The 19,927-nt window shown below is 39.6% G+C and overlaps 1 protein-coding gene across 3 annotated transcripts in view; it reads right to left on the reverse strand.

The window, feature by feature from the left end:
* Nucleotides 1-3,060, reverse strand: part of sncb.S (synuclein beta S homeolog) — a 28,110-nt gene extending 25,050 nt beyond the window's left edge. Inside the window, exons 1-3 of one of the 3 annotated variants that reach the window (XM_041587615.1) lie at nt 2,846-3,059; nt 2,697-2,745; nt 1,435-1,571 (exon numbers count right to left, since the gene is read on the reverse strand). In XM_041587615.1, coding sequence (XP_041443549.1) covers nt 1,435-1,555 — 121 coding nt within the window. In that variant the 5' untranslated portion in view covers nt 1,556-1,571; nt 2,697-2,745; nt 2,846-3,059. 3 annotated transcript variants of the gene reach the window in all.
* Between the last annotated feature and the right edge of the window lie 16,867 nt (nt 3,061-19,927).

Genomic DNA, 19,927 nt, shown 5'->3' on the forward strand with positions numbered 1-19,927 from the left:
CACCTTTCCCTAATTTGGAGCTTTCTGGATAATGGGTTTCTTGATAATGGATCCCATACATGTAGGTAAAAGAGGCAAATGGCCTAAATGATAACTATTCTAAAAGCCTCCCATGGAAGGTAATGGGGTAATGGCAACAGGTTTGATGTGCATGGCTCTGAGAGCACAGATGTGGCCTATCTTCTTTACATAAAGCTCACATCAGTAATCAATGAATCAGGCAAGTGTCACTTTCTCTGCTAATGATTAACACTTAACACCCCCAGCCTACTGAGTAAATAGAAGTGCTTAATAGTCTGTGATTTGTTTGTATGCAAACCTGTAACATGCTCAATCATCTTGTTTTAATAAAATATGCTAGTTCCCTTTAGAAACATGGATCAAAATGTTCATTTCTGTTTTTCTTTAATATTACAGCCCATAACATACTATAGCAGGTTATAGTAGGCCCACAACATGGAAGCCCTTGCACAGCACCTCCTTAAAGGGCACCAATCAGAACTAAAATCATTTACTAAGTAAATACACTATGTAAGAGTTAAAGAGATCAAATTTTCAAAACAGTTAGAATTGTTTGTTTAGTGTAAATCATCAGCTTACTATCCCTTCTGTAAGATCTCCCCTATCTTCACTGCAGTTCTAGCTGAGGCAGGCATCTTGGATTTCACTGGCTCCTCCTACCTATATCTTCACAGCCAATTGCAGCTCGCACATGCTCAGTTGAAATTCCTTGGTTGCTTAGCAACCCTTAATAAGCTTTTTTCAAATCAGCCAAACCTCTGTGTTAGCTGCTGTTCAGTAGTGCTGCCACCTTCTGGAAGTAAGTGTGTGCCCTTCATTTGCATAATAACATTACCAGCAGGGCACAAGATAGGGAAATCTCCTGATAATTCTAGTGGAGGAGTTTACTAAAACAAGGCATTCTGGGTAGAATACTCAAGGCAATGCCACAATCTGAGCATGCTCCTGAAATTTGCATGTTATAGTCACTGTTATAGTCACTGTATGGACTCCCTCAGTAAAAGAACCCATTTGACAAATTAAGGGATTTTTTTTCAAAAAACTATATATGTAGTTTGATTAAACGTGTTTAGCTTGTACTGGTCAGATTGTTAATATGTGTTTGATTTTGGCTGTGATAGGTGCCCTTTAAGGCATCTGACTTATTTCAGCACTGGACAGCTCCCAGTAGAGCAATTCTTGCTAACAGCAGATATGGGGGCTGAAAGGGTAAATATTATAAGAAAATTGTTTAGTCGATGTACTTCACTTAGGGAAAACAACAGTATTCTAGCAAGAAATACACCTAAGGAGCTTCCACCAGTACCTTGAGCTCCCTGTTGGTATGGGCCCCACAGCACTCGCTAGGAGCATTTTTTGGTCAAAAGTTTTGTTTCTTCCAGAGTTCAGCCTCACGGACATTAAAATACATACCCACATAAAGGACACCTTCCTTGGTTTTCTCTGCAGCCTCTGCTACCCCTTGCTTAGTCTTTTCGGCTGCAGCCACCACACCTTCCTTTGCTTTGGAAAAGCCTTTCATAAACACATCCATTCTGATCTGTTGCAGTCTGCAGAGAGAGAGGGGTTGGGGAAGAGGCAGCAGCTTAGGAGGGTAGGCACAGGAATCAGGAAGATGGCACAAGGCTGAAGCCCCTGCAGCTCCCTCTGACCTGCTTTTCAGACAGGACGCCACCCCTACTCATATTTGATTAGCTCTTCCCCAGGAGTGATTGAATGGAAGAGAGCAAATAAGGTAGTACAATCAAATTAAACATATTATGCACATAAACCATGCAAGCTTCTGTGTGAGAATCCTCATGTGTGCATAAATGTGTATATATGTATATAAAAATATATATATATCAATGCTATAAGGGTTTAATTCACACATATACATCTATAATATCTCCACTAATGAGAGTATTTGCTGCATGGGGTACTATATTTTATTTTGATAGCACATTGTTTTTCATATACAAGCATGTACATATATATGTGTGTGTGTGAGATAAAATCACACAGTGCCTGTCTTTTTCATATACTGTATATGGGTGTATTATTACATTGTATATGTACATTTTCCAGCTTTGTAGTTGTTGCTTCGCTGATGCATGCATGTGCACAAATATAAAATGTTCTCCGGGTCCCATGTCCTTGAAACCTAGGGGATTCATTTTTCTAGAAATAACAGAGGAAGGGTATAAGGGGGAGGTGCACAAAAGCCATCATGAACTTGTGCACAGGCATTATCGCTTTCAGGAGGGAATGATAGGGATAGTGGAATCTGAGAAGGGGAAAATGCTACAGGAAATATAAAGGCAGAGAATCTGGCATAGGAAAGAGGACATGTAAGCCTGGCCATCTTGTGATAAGGGAGGTAAAAAGGAGAGATCATGTTCAGAAGCATCCAATTTAAACCCCAGCCACATTCTTCTGACAGGCAGACAGACTCTGCATGAGTGATTACTGGGGATTACACTATAGGGGATGCCTTACAGCTCAATACATAGAGGGGAGCTTGCAGAAAGAAATGGCATAAGCGCTTACACTGATCAGTTGAGAAGAGCTAATTCAGTGACAGATGCAAGCTACCCCCCTCCCCGCTGCCCTTCCTTATGTCCTAAGGGCCCTACAAAGAGATCTAATTTAAAGAAAAAAAACATCCACATAATACACTACACACATTCACTCACCTTTCAACACCTCTCTATTTGCAGTAACAGCGTCCTGTGCTAAAACAATCTGCCTGGGAAATAGGGAAAAAAGCAGACAGATGAAGGTGCTCTCTTATACTGCTCTTTGCAAATGGAGCTCCGCCAGCTAGCCTTTCTCTTTTCATTACCTGGGCTTCAGACGAGATTCTGCCTCTTTTCTTCCTCAGTGTGGAGATGAGGCAGAGGAGGGCTCAGATACAGAGCTCACAGGGGGTCCCTCGGCAGTCAGTGTCAGTGCTACAGAGCCATGGGATGCTTCACTCTCAGCCCTTACACCCGCCTCCTTTTTTTGACAAGCAGCTAGGCTTGCTTCTTCTCTTCGTGCTGTGTACCCCCTTGTGGTAGGAAATCCTATGAACAAGCAGGCACAGCAATCACAGGCAGAGACTCTTACAGCTATAGTTACCCACCCCCAATCTGTTCTCTGAGCCTATGGAAAGCAACCCCCAACACACTCATGAACTAGCATGGGTGAAAAAGAAAGACCCTCCCTCGGTTCCCTTCCTTGACCTTTTCTCCTTCATGGAAGAGTGCTCTGTGACCTCACGGGTACCTTCTGTAACTTAAGGGCAACCACAGTGAGCTGATACCATGGACCTATAAACCAAGGCACACTAGCCATCAGTTTAATAAGCAGACACCAGTTTCCTATGAATTTGTGGATATATATAGTCACAGCAAGTAGATTTGGGCAATATATATATATATTTATATATATATAATCGATGCAGGGATCAGCACACTCTAGTAAAGGTGAATTAAAGTGTTTTTATTTGTAACACAGCATTGTCCTTATATATATATATATATATATATATATATATATATATATATATATATATATATATATATATATATATATATATCGATACATACATACGCACACAACCACACAAAACACACATACATACACACAGAGTAACCATGGTGTACCTATATACACAGACTGATATATAATAATAATAATAATAAGCACTGCGTATCTTGACAGCGCTATATAAATAAATGATGATGATGATGATAATAATAATAATAATAAATATATGTGATGGCCCACATTTTTAAATTTGAAAAATCACTGTGACCAGAATGTAAGTGGAAGTATACTTGTTTGTCATGCAATAGATATTTTAGGAATGTATAAAATGGCTGAAATGCATAAATTGCATTTAACTGGTGTGTCTGGTAAGATTTGACTTCATCCCTTCCAACCCACAGCATCTGTCCACACACCCCCACCTCTCCCATTTGTCAGTGAAGCACCTGCACACGAGGCTGAGGCTCCAGCAGTAAATGTATCCCTGATGCAAAACACAAGCAGCAAAAGGCTAACTTGACCCTTGCATTTGTTTATTACTCACTGGGGATAAAAGTAGCTGCTAAGGGCAAAGGGGATCAGTAGAAATTTTGGGGGTCTAGTACTTATATTGCACACAGCTGGTGTATAGTCACAAATATATAGGAATTATATGCAGTTGCCATTGATTGCCCTTTAAAGTAGAGATGGCTAAAGAGACATTCCAAGACCTCTGACATGTGGCATGAGAAATAATCAGTAACAAACAAGGAAAGTTGTGCTCACCACTATTTTTTAAAACCATTAGGCGGGGTTGCAATGAGGTTGTGAGTGCAGAGGACTCTTGTATTTGACTATATGATAAATAATCAGGCCTCTATGTGTAAACGGTTGAACAGCAATGATGTAAAGGGGTTGTTTACCTTCCAACCACTTTTTTCAGTTCAGTTGTTTTCAGATTGTTCACCATAAACAAAGACTTGTTTCAAGTACTTTCCATCATTTAACCAAAATTTAAGTTTAAAGTTTAATGTTTGTGTCTCTAGTGTCTCAGTCTGACAGCTCAGTAATACAGGAACATCTGAACTCTTACAATTTGCTACATTTAGTTGATACATTTCTCAGCAGTATCTGTGGAATATTAGCAACTATTGTATCAGTTCTAACAGCTGCCTTTAAAGCGGTTGTTCACCTTCAAACAACTAGTTGTTTTCAGATCACCAGAGATATCGACTTTTTCCAATTACTTTCTATTTTCTATTTGTGACCGTTTTTCCAATATTGAAGTGTAAAGTGACATTTTTCACCTTCTAAAGCAGCTCTGGGAGGGGGGAGGTCGACGACCCCGTAAACTGTTCTAAATTGATACATTTAGTTGATACATTTCTTGTTCCTATGGAGCAGAATCCCTGAGTTTCATTACCGACAGCTGTTAGAATTGATACAATAGTTGCTAATACTCCAGAGAAATGTATCAACTAAATGTTGCAAAATTGTAACAGTTCAGAGTCTGCACCTGAATTACTGAGCTGCCAGACTCAAACTTCAGACACGAACATTCAAATTTAAACTTATATTTTGAAAAAACAGTAAAAAAAAAATAATCCACAGTAATTGAAAAAAGTCTTTATTTCTGGGGAATAATCTGAAAACAACTGAACTGAAAAAAGTCCTCTTGACTACCCCAAATTCCAGTGGCTACGCAAAGTTGGTTTGCACTAGACACGTACCTCTTCTGTCTGCCTTCTCCTAGTTTTTCTGTCTAGTCTTCTGCAGGTTTGGCACATTAAATCAACCCACTTGCTGCCTATCCAGCCTATACAGCTTGCTGAGCTTCATTGAAAATACCTACCCTTACACCTCAATCACAGTGTAATAGTAGCACAGAACCAAATTCTCTCAGAGTAGCAGCAAATGATACAAACATCCAGCTAAAGAGACACAGTTCTACAATCTATTATAAGGCTCATGGCATACTATTAATTTTATTATCTGTACTAGATAATGCCACTTGTCTTTGTTTTACCTGGGTGTTTAAGACTGATGGCACACATTATTTGCAAGTCTATTTTTCATATTATGGAGAAGTGTCCATACCTGGCTGTGCAGCCTATCATGTACAATAATGGAAACCATCAGTCAACTCATTCACTTGGACCCTAATATTTGATTTCCAGGGCATGAACTAGATATTACAGTTCTAGGAATACATCTAGGAGTCCCCATCTGGGTCTTAACTGACGTGTCTTTGATGTTAAACAGGTTACTTTCCTCAAGGTTTAGGTGGCTATAAAAAGTGCTTTGCTTAGAGACATTCCTCTACAACTACCCTTATACCTGTCATATAAATTACTTCAACCTACACCACTGACATTTCAAACATTCAACATCATTGCTGAAACCCTGTAAAAATCCACATGCTCATTCTCTTAAATGACCCAATTAACCGCAAATTAATGTTTTTTATTTAAAAGGGTACTGACCCAGACCTTTCTCAAAGAAGATTGTAGCAACTCAACCTGCAGCTTTGTAGTTTTTTTTTATTAAAACTATCAGCATCCTCTCATAACCTTCAACTGGAGTCTACAGGCTGAAAAGCCCTGATATAAAATTGTTAATGAGACAGTCTTTCCTTGAGTGCTATCCCACAGTTGAAGCCTGCACCCCTTTTATCCATTGTGTAACTATACTTGTTATTCCATATGTAATTTTTGATTTCCAAAAATAGAAAACAGAAAGTTAAACAACTGAAAAAAACTGTTTGAATAAGGGCATAAAAGGGGACATTTACTTCAGGGAAGGCAATGTACAAAGTGCAAAAAAACAGAGGAAATTGGGCAACTTCTTTCCTAGGTATCTTTGCTCAGTTTTAGAGAACAGTGACCTACCCCAGTGAAGACAGTGCTCCCTGAGTTCCATGGCACTCTATTCATGAGGGGTGGGAGGGAGGAGGCACATAGGTACTCCCACCTCCCCTAAGTTAAGGAGCTCAAAAGATGCAGAATGCATCAGGGCCCTGTACACATGGCTTGCATTACAGCAAGTGGTATGGACAAGAATGGCCATACCACCTCATTCCCCCTTAGTGCTCTTGCACTCCTGCCCTAGTTCTTTGCAAATGACCCATATTTATGCAACCCATTGTGCACTTTTAACATCAAAAATAAGTAATTTTTCTCAAAATGCAGCATACTGTGTGTTTAAAAAATTCCAGTGTCACCGAGGATATGCTCTAAGTTGCTTCTAATGTGCCAAAATACTGTGAAAGTTCCTGTAAATTGGGAATGGTGCGGCTAACATTTACAGTGGATGGTGCCACTTCCAGCGTGCAGTATTCATAACTCCATAATCACTCAGTTTGATGACAACAGGTTAGTTGTGGTATTAATCCAAATCATTAGTGGAACCCTTAAACTACTCTACGTCCATGCCGAATGCAATCCCAGGGTTCCACAGCAACAATATATGCACTTGTGCATTAAAGCAGGCTGGGTGAGTGCATTGGTGCTCCATACAAATATTCAGTGCAAGGAATGTATCTAGGCACAAGTATCTGTGTTAATGCAATTTTGCAGCAATGCTAGTAAGCTTCATCTGTAAAGAGACTTCTTGCCTGCACCCTAGTGTGCTAGCCCAAGTTTATTTACAGAGACAAAGAGATTTCATCATTGAGTCTCCCTCCTGCTCTGTGTTCTGCACTGCAGTAATGTGTTTGTCACTACAAATATTAAACCTGTTGTTTCAGGATGCCCAACACTGTTCTCTGTGCCTCTTCTTCCATCTTTCCATTTGTGTGTCAGCATGACATTACCAACCCTTGTGCTTTGCGATGTGACATGCAATCACTCACCACAGACGTACAGAAGCACGTCACATAAGCAAGCTGGTCTAGAAATGGGAATAGCAGAAGAAGAATGTTTATGTATTTGGTGGCAGAAGTAAGGTGTTAACCGTCTCAGTAGAGAGCAGAACATACCTACGTTTAAAGCATCCTGACACCCTTAAGGACATTTTTCAGTGAGAATCAGTTTTGCTGCTGTAATGAAGCTGTGAACGATATTATTTAAATCAAAATGTAAAATAAATAAGTGAATCATTTTTTTTTTTTTAAATATGCCCAGTGAAGCACAGAGACAACAGTTTGAACCAATTTTGATAGGATGTGTTGCCATTAAAAGGCAAAGTTCAAGTCTCCTCTTTCCTGCCTTTCTTTAATCCCTTTAAATTCCTGAATTGTTATTGGATGGCACTGCTATCAGCAGCGCATAAACATATTTGTTATCATACTTACTGTACATCATCTGCGGTAACTGAAACCCAATGTTTCTACCTTAACTCCTTACTTTCAATCACTTGGCTTCATTTATAATTCTGTTCTTGTCTTGTCTTGTTTTCCATATGCATTTACGCTGGAAAACAAAATTACAAGAAATATATGTTAAAAGAATAGGCAGAAATTTTCAGCATAAGAGCAAAAAACTATTCCTTACTTTTTCCAGCTGCATAAAAACACTTACCATAACACATTGCTGCTGCTTTTACACAAAGATCTCTGCCTGGCCACTGAAATAAGGCCAATATATACTACGGTTTCATTCTGATGAATTGAGCTTATTACAGGATAATACCAATATTATTGCAGTAACACTGGTGACATTTTGCACATGTAATTAGCATGTTTAGACAGGTATTGTTACCATGGAGCCATCCATTTATGAATGCACACATTTCCATTAATTTCCACTAGCATCCGTTTGCACCCATTCTTCAGCTATAGGATTTTCTTACTGAAGTCCTGTAGGTAGAGCTTTGTATGTGTAGCCACCCCAAGAAGTCATACTTTCTTAAAAACGGGGGGGGGGGGGGGGGAGGAGCAAAAAACACTATACATTAATTTCTTATTTACATTAGATACATACAAAAGGAAAAAAAAGTTTTTTATTTTTTATAAGACCTCTGAGTGCAACCTCTATCTACTTCTGTCTACCAATTTGCGACTTTCTGGTCTTCTGAGTCTTATATCTTCATACACTACAATCTCTTATATATTAACCACTCTTAACAACATCTTGGCCTTTTTAAAGCCATGCATAAAATATGAGCTTCTCCTTCTCACCTCAAAGCTCCTCATTACATATCCACGCTTAAGTCACCACCACCAGATTAATAAACGCCACAGTTTTCTAGTAATGCATGTAGAGGCAAGATTATACTAATCTCCCGCAGATCTGGGCACTTTCATCTGCATAATCTGTGATTCACTATTACCTTAAAATCATTCTCGGGACATTCATGATATACTGGATGTAAACCTTTTATTTTGCAAATAGACACAAAGATATAGTCGTACGAATTGAAGGTTCGTACAATTTTCAGACCGTGTGCCGATTGTCCCGATATTTTTTGTACCATGGCTGTACCACCACTGAGACCTGGTGGGATGAAACATGTGTCTGGATTGTGAATTTAAATGGTTACACCCTTTTTAGGAGGGACAGAGAGATTAAAAAGGGAGGAGTGTGTTTGTATGTAAAGCCTGAATTAAAGCCATGCGCTAAAGAAATAACAATAGCTGGCACTGGCGAGGGAGTGGAATCCCTCTGGGTAGAGATTTTGACTCGGCAAAAGGTTACAAAAAGAATTATCATTGGTGTATGCTATAAACCAACTCATATAAGTGTCGAGTATGAAGCCCAGCTACTCTTGCAGATACAAGCGGCTTCACAGCTGGGTCAAGTTGTTTCTATGGGTGACTTCAATTATCCAGACATTGACTGGGTGTCAGGACTTTCCCTGGTGGTCTAGTGGGCAGCGGGGTCCACCGCCGCTCCTTCGGCGTGGACACCCGCTGCACAGCTCTTCCTCTCTTCCTGGTGCCGGTTTCCACTAAGGCGCGCGCGCCGCGCACGCTCGTTTCTTAAAGGCGCAGTGACGCTGGTGTGTGACGTCAGCGTGCAAAGGTGCCAAATTCAAATGTATTTAAGGGGAATTTAGGTTTCAGCAAGTTGCCGTTGTAAGGTTCAAATTAGCTTGTTCCTGACTGCTTATTCCTTGAGATTCCTGATTTATCTACTGACCCTTGCCTGCCTGATTTACTACACTGATCTCTCTAATCCTGACCTTTGCCTGTCTGTTAACTCCGAACTCTCCAATCTTGATTCTGCCAGTCTGTGACTATTCTGACATCTCCAATCCTGACCTCTGCCTGTCCATTGACCATTCTACGCTATCTCTATCCTGATTTTGGCCTGTCTGATTATTCTACCTGCTTGTGCTTGCCCGGCCTGCCGGTTCCTGGTGGCTTCCTATCTTCCAGTATCCTTGTAAACAGTCGTGCCCCATTGCCTGCCAGAACTTACGCCTTGCACCTCTCGTTAAGTCCAGGTGGCATCTGAGTAAGCTAAGGGCTCCTCCCGAGGCCAAAGGCGGTCACTTAACTGGTGAAGTCAAGCCGAGACCAGGGTGCTTGGCTTCTGTTCTGGTGTAGGGTGCCGACCGTGACACTGGGGTAATGGGGTTGCCAAGACAGAAAAAGCTAGTAGGTTTGTAAATATGCTGAATGACAACTTTTTATTCCAGCTCGTTCAAGAACCTACTAGGAATAACTCTCTTTTGGACCTTGTAATAACTAATAATACTGAACTCATCTCTAACATTTGTGTGGGTGAGCATTTAGGGAATAGAGATCATAACATGGTCTCCTTTGAGATTCTGTTGCAGAAGCAATTCTATAAGGGAGTAACTAAAACACTAAATTTCAGACGTGCAAACTTTGACAGTATAAGGGCATCTCTGCAACATATTAAATGGGAAATGCTTTTCACAGGGTTAAACACAGAACAAAAATGGGAAGTCTTTAAAATGCTGCTTAATAAATATACATGTCAGTATATTCCACTTGTAAGCAAGGAACGTCGTTGCAAAGCAAAACCTTTTTGGTTCAATAGAAGCGTTGGTGTTGAGGTGGGTAAGAAAAGACGAGCTTTTAAGGCTTTCAAGTTAGCTGGTACAGCCGAATCATTTATAAGGTACAAGGAGGCCAATAAATCATGCAAAGAAGCTATAAGGCAAGCTAAAATTGCTATAGAAAAGGATATTGCAGCAAGCAGTAAAAAAAATCCAAAATTATTTTTTAAATATGTTAATAGTACCAGAGGGGGGTCAGCTGGTTGATAAAAACAAAATAAAAGCGCAGATTCTGAACTCATATTTTTCTTCTGTCTACACAAATGAGGAACCAATAAGTGAAGGTTTCCTTCTTAACAGTCCCAATTCTAGTAATACAACTAATGATGCATGGTTCACACATGATGAAATTCAAAAGAGACTAGAACATGTTAAGATAAACAAAAGTCCAGGGCCAGATGGTATTCATCCCAGGGCTTAGCTCTGTGATTGCCAAACCTCTTTACTTAATTTTGCAGGATTCATTGAGATCTGGCATAGTGCCGAGAGACTGGCGAATTGCTAATGTGGTGCTTCTATTCAAAAAAGGATCCCGTTCTCAGCCTCAAAACTATAGGCCTTAGTATCACAAAACTATTAGTCTGACGTCAGTGGTAGGAAAGCTTTTCGAAGGGTTAATAAAGTATAAGATACTGGACTTCATAGCAAATCATAATACTATGAGTTTGTGCCAGCATGGTTTTATGCGTAATAGATCTTGCCAGACTAACTTAATTTCTTTTTATGAGAAGGTAAGTAGAGACCTCGATTCTGGGATGGCAGTGGATGTGATTTACTTAGACTTTGCTAAAGCATTTGATACAGTGCCACACAAAAGGTTACTGGTTAAATTAAGGAATGTTGGCCTGGAACATAGTATTTGTACCTGGATAGAGAACTGGCTAAAAGTTAGACTACAAAGAGTGGTGGTAAATGGAACATTTTCTAGTTGGACCAGTGTTGTTAGTGGAGTACCGCAGGGCTTTGTACAAGGTCCCTTGCTTTTCAACTTGTTTATTAATGACCTGGAGGTAGGCATTGAAAGTACTGTTTCTATTTTTGCAGATGATACTAAATTGTGCAGAACTATAGGTTCCATGCAGGATGCTGCCACTTTGCAGAGTGATTTGTCTAAGTTGGAAAACTGGGCAGCAAACTGGAAAATGAGGTTCAATGTTGATAAATACAAGGTTATGCAAAAATAATATAAATGCAAGTTATACACTAAATGGCAGTGTGTTGGGAGTTTCCTTAAATGAGAAGGATCTAGGGGTTTTTGTAGATAACAAGTTGTCTAATTCTGGGCAGTGTCATTCTGTGGCTACTAAAGCAAATAAATGTCTTTCTTGCATAAAAAAGGGCATTAACTCAAGGGATGAAAACATAATTATGCCTCTTTATAGGTCCCTGGTGAGGCCTCATCTGGAGTATGCAGTGCAGTTTTGGACTCCAGTCCTTAAGAGGGATATAAATAAGCTGGAGAGTGTGCAGAGACGTGCAACTAAATTGGTTAGAGGTGTGAAAGACTTAAATTATGAGGGGAGACTGTCAAGGTTGGGGTTGTTTTCTCTGGAAAAAAGGCGCTTGCTAGGGGACATGATTACACTTTACAAGTACATTAGAGGACATTATAGACAAATAGCAGGGGACCTTTTTACCCATAAAGTGGATCACCGTACCAGAGGCCACCCCTTTAGACTAGAAGAAAAAAACTTTCATTTGAAGCAACGGAGGGGGTTCTTCACAGTCAGGACAGTGAGGTTGTGGAATGCTGATGTTGTGATGGCTGATTCAGTTAATGCCTTTAAGAATGGCTTGGATGATTTTTTGGACAGATATAATATCAAAGGCTATTGTGATACTAAGCTCTATAGTTAGTATAGGTATGGGTATATAGAATTTAATTAAAGTTAGAGAGGGGTGTGTGTATGGATGCTGGGTTTTCATTTGGAGGGGTTGAACTTGATGGACTTTGTCTTTTTTCAACCCAATTTAACTACCGTATATACTCGAGTATAAGCCGACCCGAGTATAAGCCGAGGTACCTAATTTTACCTACGAAAACTGGGAAAACTTATTGACTCAAGTATAAGCCTAGACACAACTACAGCCCTGTCTCCCAGCAGCGCACATTCCGCAAAAGCGACCCCCCCAGCGATCAACTGGACTTCTTTGCAAAGTTGATGGTGACAGAGAATTGCCAAACGGATTACTGTGTGAATTGTCCCACTGTCTCACTACCATGTGCAGAGGGTGCTGTGTGATATTGCCATCACTGTTAATCTTTCGTATAACCAACAGAGGGCGCTGTGTGATATTGCCATCACTGTTAATCCTTCATATAACCAACAGAGGGCGCTGTGTGATATTGCAGTCACTGTTATTCTTTCATATAACCAACAGAGGGCGCACTGTTATTCTTTCAGATAACCAACAGAGGGTGCTGTGTGATATTGCAGTCACTGTTATTCTTTCATATAACCAACAGATGGCGCTGTGTGATATTGCAGTCACTGTTATTCTTTCATATAACCTCTGTTATCCTTTCATAGATTGCAGTCTCTCCCCAAGCGAACTGTTGGTATAGGAATGATTAAAAGTGACTGCAATCTCAGCTACTGCCCACTGACTCGAGTATAAGCCGAGGTAGACTTTTTCAGCGCATTTTGGATGCTGAAAAACTCGGCTTATACTCGAGTATATACGGTATGTAACTATGGCGATTGGTCGTTTAATCGATCGGAAAGGTTAGAAGATTTCTGTTGGCTAACGACAATATCTCTGCCTATTGCTTATGTGATGATATCAATGGGTGACTGCCACTACTATTTGTCGGACATAACTTTCGTATGATTGTTGTCACTGTCAGAACATCCTCTGATGTTCTTTTACTACTTTATTTAATATGAATGGTTAGTGGCAGGTCGGAACATTGCGACGTATGATCGTTTGTTGGATACAAGGCTAAAATGTGCACATCTATGGCCAGCTTAAGGGTGAAGACACACAGAGCTACTAGTAGCAGCTACTTATAATGGCTACAAAAATAGTTATATAGTTTTATAGTTAAATTGAGTTTAAAAAAAAAAGTCCATCAATTTCAACCTCTCCAAATGAAAACCCAGCATCCATACACAGACCCCTCCATACCCTCACATAAATTCTATATACCCATACCTATACTAACTATAGAGCTTAGTATCACAATAGCCTTTGCTATTATGTCTGTCCAAGAAATCATCCAAGCCATTCTTATAGTCATTAACTGAATCAGCATCACAACATCACCCGGCAGTGCATTCCACAACCTAACTGTCCTGACTGTGAAGAACCCCCTACGTTGCTTCAAATTAAAGTTCTTTTCTTCTAGTCTGAAGGGGTGGCCTCTGGTACGGTGATCCACTTTATGGGTAAAAAGGTCCCCTGTTATTTGTCTATAATGTCCTCCAATGTACTTGTAAAGTGTAATAATGTCCCCTAGCAAGCGCCTTTTTTCCAGAGAAAACAACCCCAACCTTGACAGTCTCCCCTCATAATTTAAGTCTTCCATCCCTCTAACCAATTTAGTTGCACGTCTCTGCACTCTCTCCAGCTCATTTATATCCCTCTTAAGGACTGGAGTCCAAAACTGCACTGCATACTCCAGATGAGGCCTCACCAGGGTCCTATAAAGAGGCATAATTATGTTTTCATCCCTTGAGTTAATGCACTTTTTTTTTATCTAAGACAGAACTTTATTTGCTTTAGTAGCCACAGAATGACACTGCCCGGAATTATACAACTTTTTTCTACAAAAACCCCTAGATCCTTTCTAAAGCAATGCTGATAATTTATTGATAACTGTGTCTAAGCGTTTTTTAGCTTAGGCAATTCTCATTGCCTCATTGTCTATGGCAGGGAATTTTCTGGCATTTTGTAGCCTTGACGAATAACTGCTATTAGTAGCCTTGTGCGTCTTCACGCTTAATTTGCAACTAAGATAAGAGAAAGATGTTTTTGGTTGATAACATGGGTAAGTGTAGTAGGTCTCAAGGATTTGGTGTATCAGTAAGATAGCCAGATATTTATGGTGTTGGATGCTCCTGTAAGTGTAAAACATAATTAAATATATTTATATATGTGATATGGTATGGGAAACCCGTTATCCAGAATGCACAGAATTACAGGATGGCTGTAAGATATAATAAATCCTTATTGGAGGCAAATGAATCCTGTTGGGTTTATTTAAATGTTTAAATAACTTTTTTAGTAGCCTTAAGGTATGGAAATCCAAATTACGGATCCATTATCTGGAAAACCCCAGGTCCTGAACACCTGAGCATTCTGGATATCAGGTCCCATACCTGTAATTATGTTAACACATCAAACTCATAGGACAATACAGGTGGGACAGTTTAGCCTCTGGGAGGAGCTCGGGAATGCCATGTACTGTACCTTCACACTGGGTAGAATGAGGTTCATTTAGAAGTGCCATCCAAAAAAAAGTGATAATTTATTTTCTTTCACTGTAGCAAGGGTTACAGGGAAAGAAACTGAGAAACTGATGGTCACTGGCTTTTAGTTATAAGCATAAGGAGGGGGCCCAGCATTACAGTTTGCATTACAGGCAGCCATGTACACCTCTTTTTGTAGCACATATTCAGTGGATTGTCTCCAGTGTTGGTGCAAGTGATAAAAAGGCAGTGCTGATTTGCTGCTGAATTGAAGCCATTCATATAAAATGCATAAAGCTGTCAGTTATCTAGTACGTCATTTACTAGCCTGCAGGGAGCCAACGTCATTATGTCTCCTGACTCCATTGTTAAGTGATGAAAATATATGTAAATTATTTGCTACAGTAAATAGGTTTTCATACAGTCTGGATGGGATTCAAAGTTTTATTTTACATGTACTGTATGTTTAAAATATTCTGAATACTTATTCAGAGTATAAAATTGTGTGGGCTTGAGCCTATAATACCAAGTTAAAGCCTAGACAATTGTATTGTTTTACTGTTACTTTCCTTTTAAGTATTTAAGCCAAGGTTCTCATATATTCCAATATTCTTTACATCCATTATATACCATATAATTATTTCCTCTATTTTCCTTGTCTCTTCTACTAGGGCCATCCATTCAGCATGTGATGGAGGTTGTGGAGATTTCCACCACCTAGGAATAAAGGTTTTAGCTGCATGTAGGGTTGCCACCTTTTAAAAAAATCTCTACCGGCTGGTGGAGGGGGCGGGAATAAAAGGGTGGGCCCTGGCTGCAAAGGGGCGGGTCGCAACAATTAAGGGGGTGGATCCATGGCGCGTGATTGGCTGGGCCAGTCGTAACGTCAAAGGGGGCGGGGCCCGGGCCTTTGCTGGTGTTTTACCGGCTAGGCCGGTAAAATTCCGGCCAGGTGGCAACACTAGCTGCATGTAAAAGATGAAAAGTAAGTAAATCCGATAATGCAGTATTTTTATCTATAATCACATTTAATTAGATCAATTAGGCATCTGTTACCTTTATTGGTGGTTGAGTGATTGTAGTTATATTCCTTAAAGGGAACCTGTCACCCTAAGAAATAATTCCAAATTATTATTATCATGTTAAGATCCCCATTTCTCTTGCCGAACACCGATTTTAGCGAAGTCCGACCAATCCTTCAAAATTATCGTGCAGTTAGTGGGATTCGAACAATCGAACATCCTACGATTTTTCGGCCGACATCTGTCAGGAAATTGATCGGCCAGGTCAAAAAATCTTTGTCGGTCCCAGTGCAATCTATCTATGTTTGCAGGGCCAAGCAGGCAGCTCCCCTTTGTTTTCCTGGCAAATTGGTCTTTTTAGTTGATGGACAATTCATAGGGTCGTACGATCGTTCCGAGATAATCGTGGTCTCATGATGACGATCTTTTAAAAATCTCAACATCTATGGCCAGCTTTAGTTGAGCAAAATAAAAATTACTTACACTATATTTATTATTTAAATGTTGTTTTCTTCAGTCTGTTTCCTTATTCAATCACAGCACGCAGGCAGGAACCATTTTGTGGACTCTGTTATTAAGACAAGTTTGTATCACCCCATAATCTTGTGTATGTGCCCGAATTGGGGACCGAATGCCCATACACATTGCCCTAACCAATTATAGAGTGTGAGGATGGAGAGGGAATGTGGAGAGAGCAGTGACATCTAGGAAGTGCTGAATGGAAAATGAAAGTAATTGACTGCCCCACCTCTATGCCTCAGGCATAGAGGCGAGGCAGGTTATATTTGATTGAAAGCTAAACACCTTTATAACAGGTATTGATGCTTTAATGAAAAAAACAAACTGGGTCCCATGTTTACTTTGCAAACGACTTTTGTTATACAACTTTTTATGTGTAGGTGACAGGTCCACTTTAAAAATTCAATCCAAAATACTGAGGTTGTGGTATGTGCAATATATGTGAAGGTGATTACCTTCTTCTAACCTACATCACCAGCAAATTGTAGAACTACTTGGAAATATTGTAGTTTATATATATGTAGTTGAGCTGGGGTGTGGTGCCATCTAGTAGCTAATTTGTGGTTCACTTCTCATTTTCTTATAGCTCTAGATGATTTGTGAATTAAGGATTTTTTCCCATAATTGTGGAGATCGGAATAATCTTATTCTTTTAATAAAATCTCCTTATTACTAAATGTATGCCACCTTTGAAATGCTTTCAGGTCTAAGCTTGGCTTAAAGTTAGGATTTAACTGTAGTGATTACAATATATATGGAGGTTGTGTCAAGTTCAACTTCTCTTTATTCTTCAACCATATTTGTAGAGTAGCAGTAATCAGTGAATGGGACCAAAGTTCTTTCATAATAAGCTCTTTAGTGGTCCATTACTAGTTTATAAGGGGTATTGAGGTTTAGCCTTGTATAAGAATAACTGTTACCCTTAGGCTTCACAACATTTATACTGTTAGGGCAGAGACAGACGAGAAGATTCTGGAGATTATTCGCCCGTCGACAAATTGCCTCTTCTTTGGGCGACTAATCTCCGCGAACTGCCTCTCCACCGGCTAGAATCTAAATCGCCAGTGGGATGGCTCTTGGAGCGCTTTCGTTTCCGAAGTCGCCCGAAGTTTCCTCGAGGGGCTATCCCGCCTGCAATTTAGATTCTAGTCGGCGGTGAGGCAGTACGGGGAGATTAGTTGCCCAAAGAATAGGCGATTGGTCGCCGGACGACTAATCTCCCCGAATCTTCTCGTCTGTCTCTGCCCTCAGTGGTAATGTCAATACAAAACATAAACAGTATGTGTAAGATACAGCAGGCTTGTTAGCTTATACTACTTAGGGGGTTATGTAATAAAAGGCACTAAGTTTGCCTAGGAGCAGTAACCCATAGCAACCAATCAGCAGGTAGCATTTACTGGTCACCTGTTTAAAGGCAAACATCTTATTGGTTGCTATGGGTTACTGCTCCTGGGCAAACTTAGTAGCTTTTATTACATATAGGGGTTAATGTATAATCAGCTACTCCATCAGTCTGATAAAGTCCTGTAGAATATATCTACATTGCATGTCAAATTACACAATATGCAAAAATAGGAAAACATTTTTCATTCCATAAGTTTTCCCTTATTAATTGTAGTGTAGGTACAGGGGAATAGATATTATCAGGGCCAGGGGAGGGGAAGGTCTGGTAATGAACAGTGACCTCTGATATGTCTATGCCTTCTTTTGCATACATATGGACATGTGTTGTGAATTCAGTTTGTCCATTAAGAGAAGCTGAAATCTTGTTTCCTAAATCCTATGATGTCAGACAGACATTTTCAAAAACTAACACATACAGAACAATGGCATCATATAATGTTGACATATAATATCCCATTTGCTGTTTTGCATATTGAAAAAGTCTTCATCATAGATCTAGGAATTATTGTCTGCTTCTGCCCTGGCAGTACAGTAGTTATTACTTCTGTTAGATAGCAATACCTCTTGACAGGAATGGTAACTATTAGGCAGGGCATAGGCAGGAATAATGTCAAACCTGCATTGAGCTAAAAGAAAGAGATTAATGAGATAATCCAATACAAAAGATGAAAGAGCAGGCAGAAGCAATATTAACATTTACCCTATCATATTCTTAGGAAAGACTGTTAAAATTAAATCATAAAGAGTAATAATAAAATCAGCCATACATAGTATATTATTTGAATGATCAAAAAAGGTTTTAGAAGTTGAACTTACCCTTTAATGGAAACAAACATGTAATTTACTGCTATGGTAACTTTCCCATGTAGTGTGCTGATTATGTGACAAACCTATGTTTGGAGCTAAAATATATTAAAATAATATAGTGAATAAAGTACCCCCTCTTGTAAAATATAAGGATATTATAAGTTAGCGAGGAGTTTCATGACCATATAAAAACACGAGGCCGAAGGCCGAGTGTTTTTATACAGGTTATGGAACTCCAAGGTAACTTCTAATATCCTCATATTTTGCAACTGGGGGTACTTTATTTATTATAATACACAAGTTTCAGTGAGTCATGTGACAAAAATGACATCAGAACTCACCGTTTATAACTGATGACATCAGAACTCATCCTTTATAAGGATAACATTTACAAGATATTCATGGCTTTTGTGTATTATAATGTAATATTAATAGGTCTGTTTAACTCTTGTGCAGGCTTTGGGTCATAAGTATAATATGATGGACCCATGGACCCCAAATATCAGTAACTGAGCAACTGAGACTATTTTGTTTGTCTTGCATTTATCTCACAGAAGTGGCATCCTCACTGGTCAATCAATCTAGTTCTGTTCCAATAATCAATGTACATTTCTGATTGGTTGCTAAGGGTTACAGCAGATGTCCACAGTTCACCGTTGTAATTAAATTCATTCTTCAATGTGCCATTGTGTGACCAAGCTGTTACTCTATTCTAGGATTTATAACCAGTTTTTTTTCCAGCTGAAAATGTGACAGGCTGTAATCATTTCTGTAGGAGCTTAGCTCTGCTATACACATTCCTGATACAAATAACATTGGTGTATATAATGGATGTTCAAAAGTACTTGTATTTTTTATTATCTTGAGACTGGAGTACCAGACTAGGGGGCCCATATACTTAAACAAAGAAAGAATATCGCTCAATGCAGTGGAGTCATTTGGCTTTCCTGGGCCTCCCCTGCAAACAACTTTTGGGGACCCCTCCTCTTTGTGTTATAGTGCACGCTCCCCTAAGCACCTGCAAATACATGGATCAAATAATGTTGGTGCAGGCAATAGGGAGGGAGCCAGGGCTTTTTCGCACCCTTTTGGGCAGCTTCAGTTCAAGTCTTAGTGGCATGATTATGGTGATGCTAATGTTGCCCGTATGCCTGGCACAGTGTCAGCTACAGACTTGTAAAAAAGACAAAATTAGGAGCTGCACAAACAAATTTTGCTTTCTATTGTGGGCGACAGAGTGTGACAAACTTTGACAAAGGGAAAGTTATTCCTTCCTCAAAATGT

This window comes from Xenopus laevis, chromosome 3S (genome assembly GCF_017654675.1).
Source record: "Xenopus laevis strain J_2021 chromosome 3S, Xenopus_laevis_v10.1, whole genome shotgun sequence".
Taxonomy (NCBI): Eukaryota; Metazoa; Chordata; class Amphibia; order Anura; family Pipidae; genus Xenopus; species Xenopus laevis.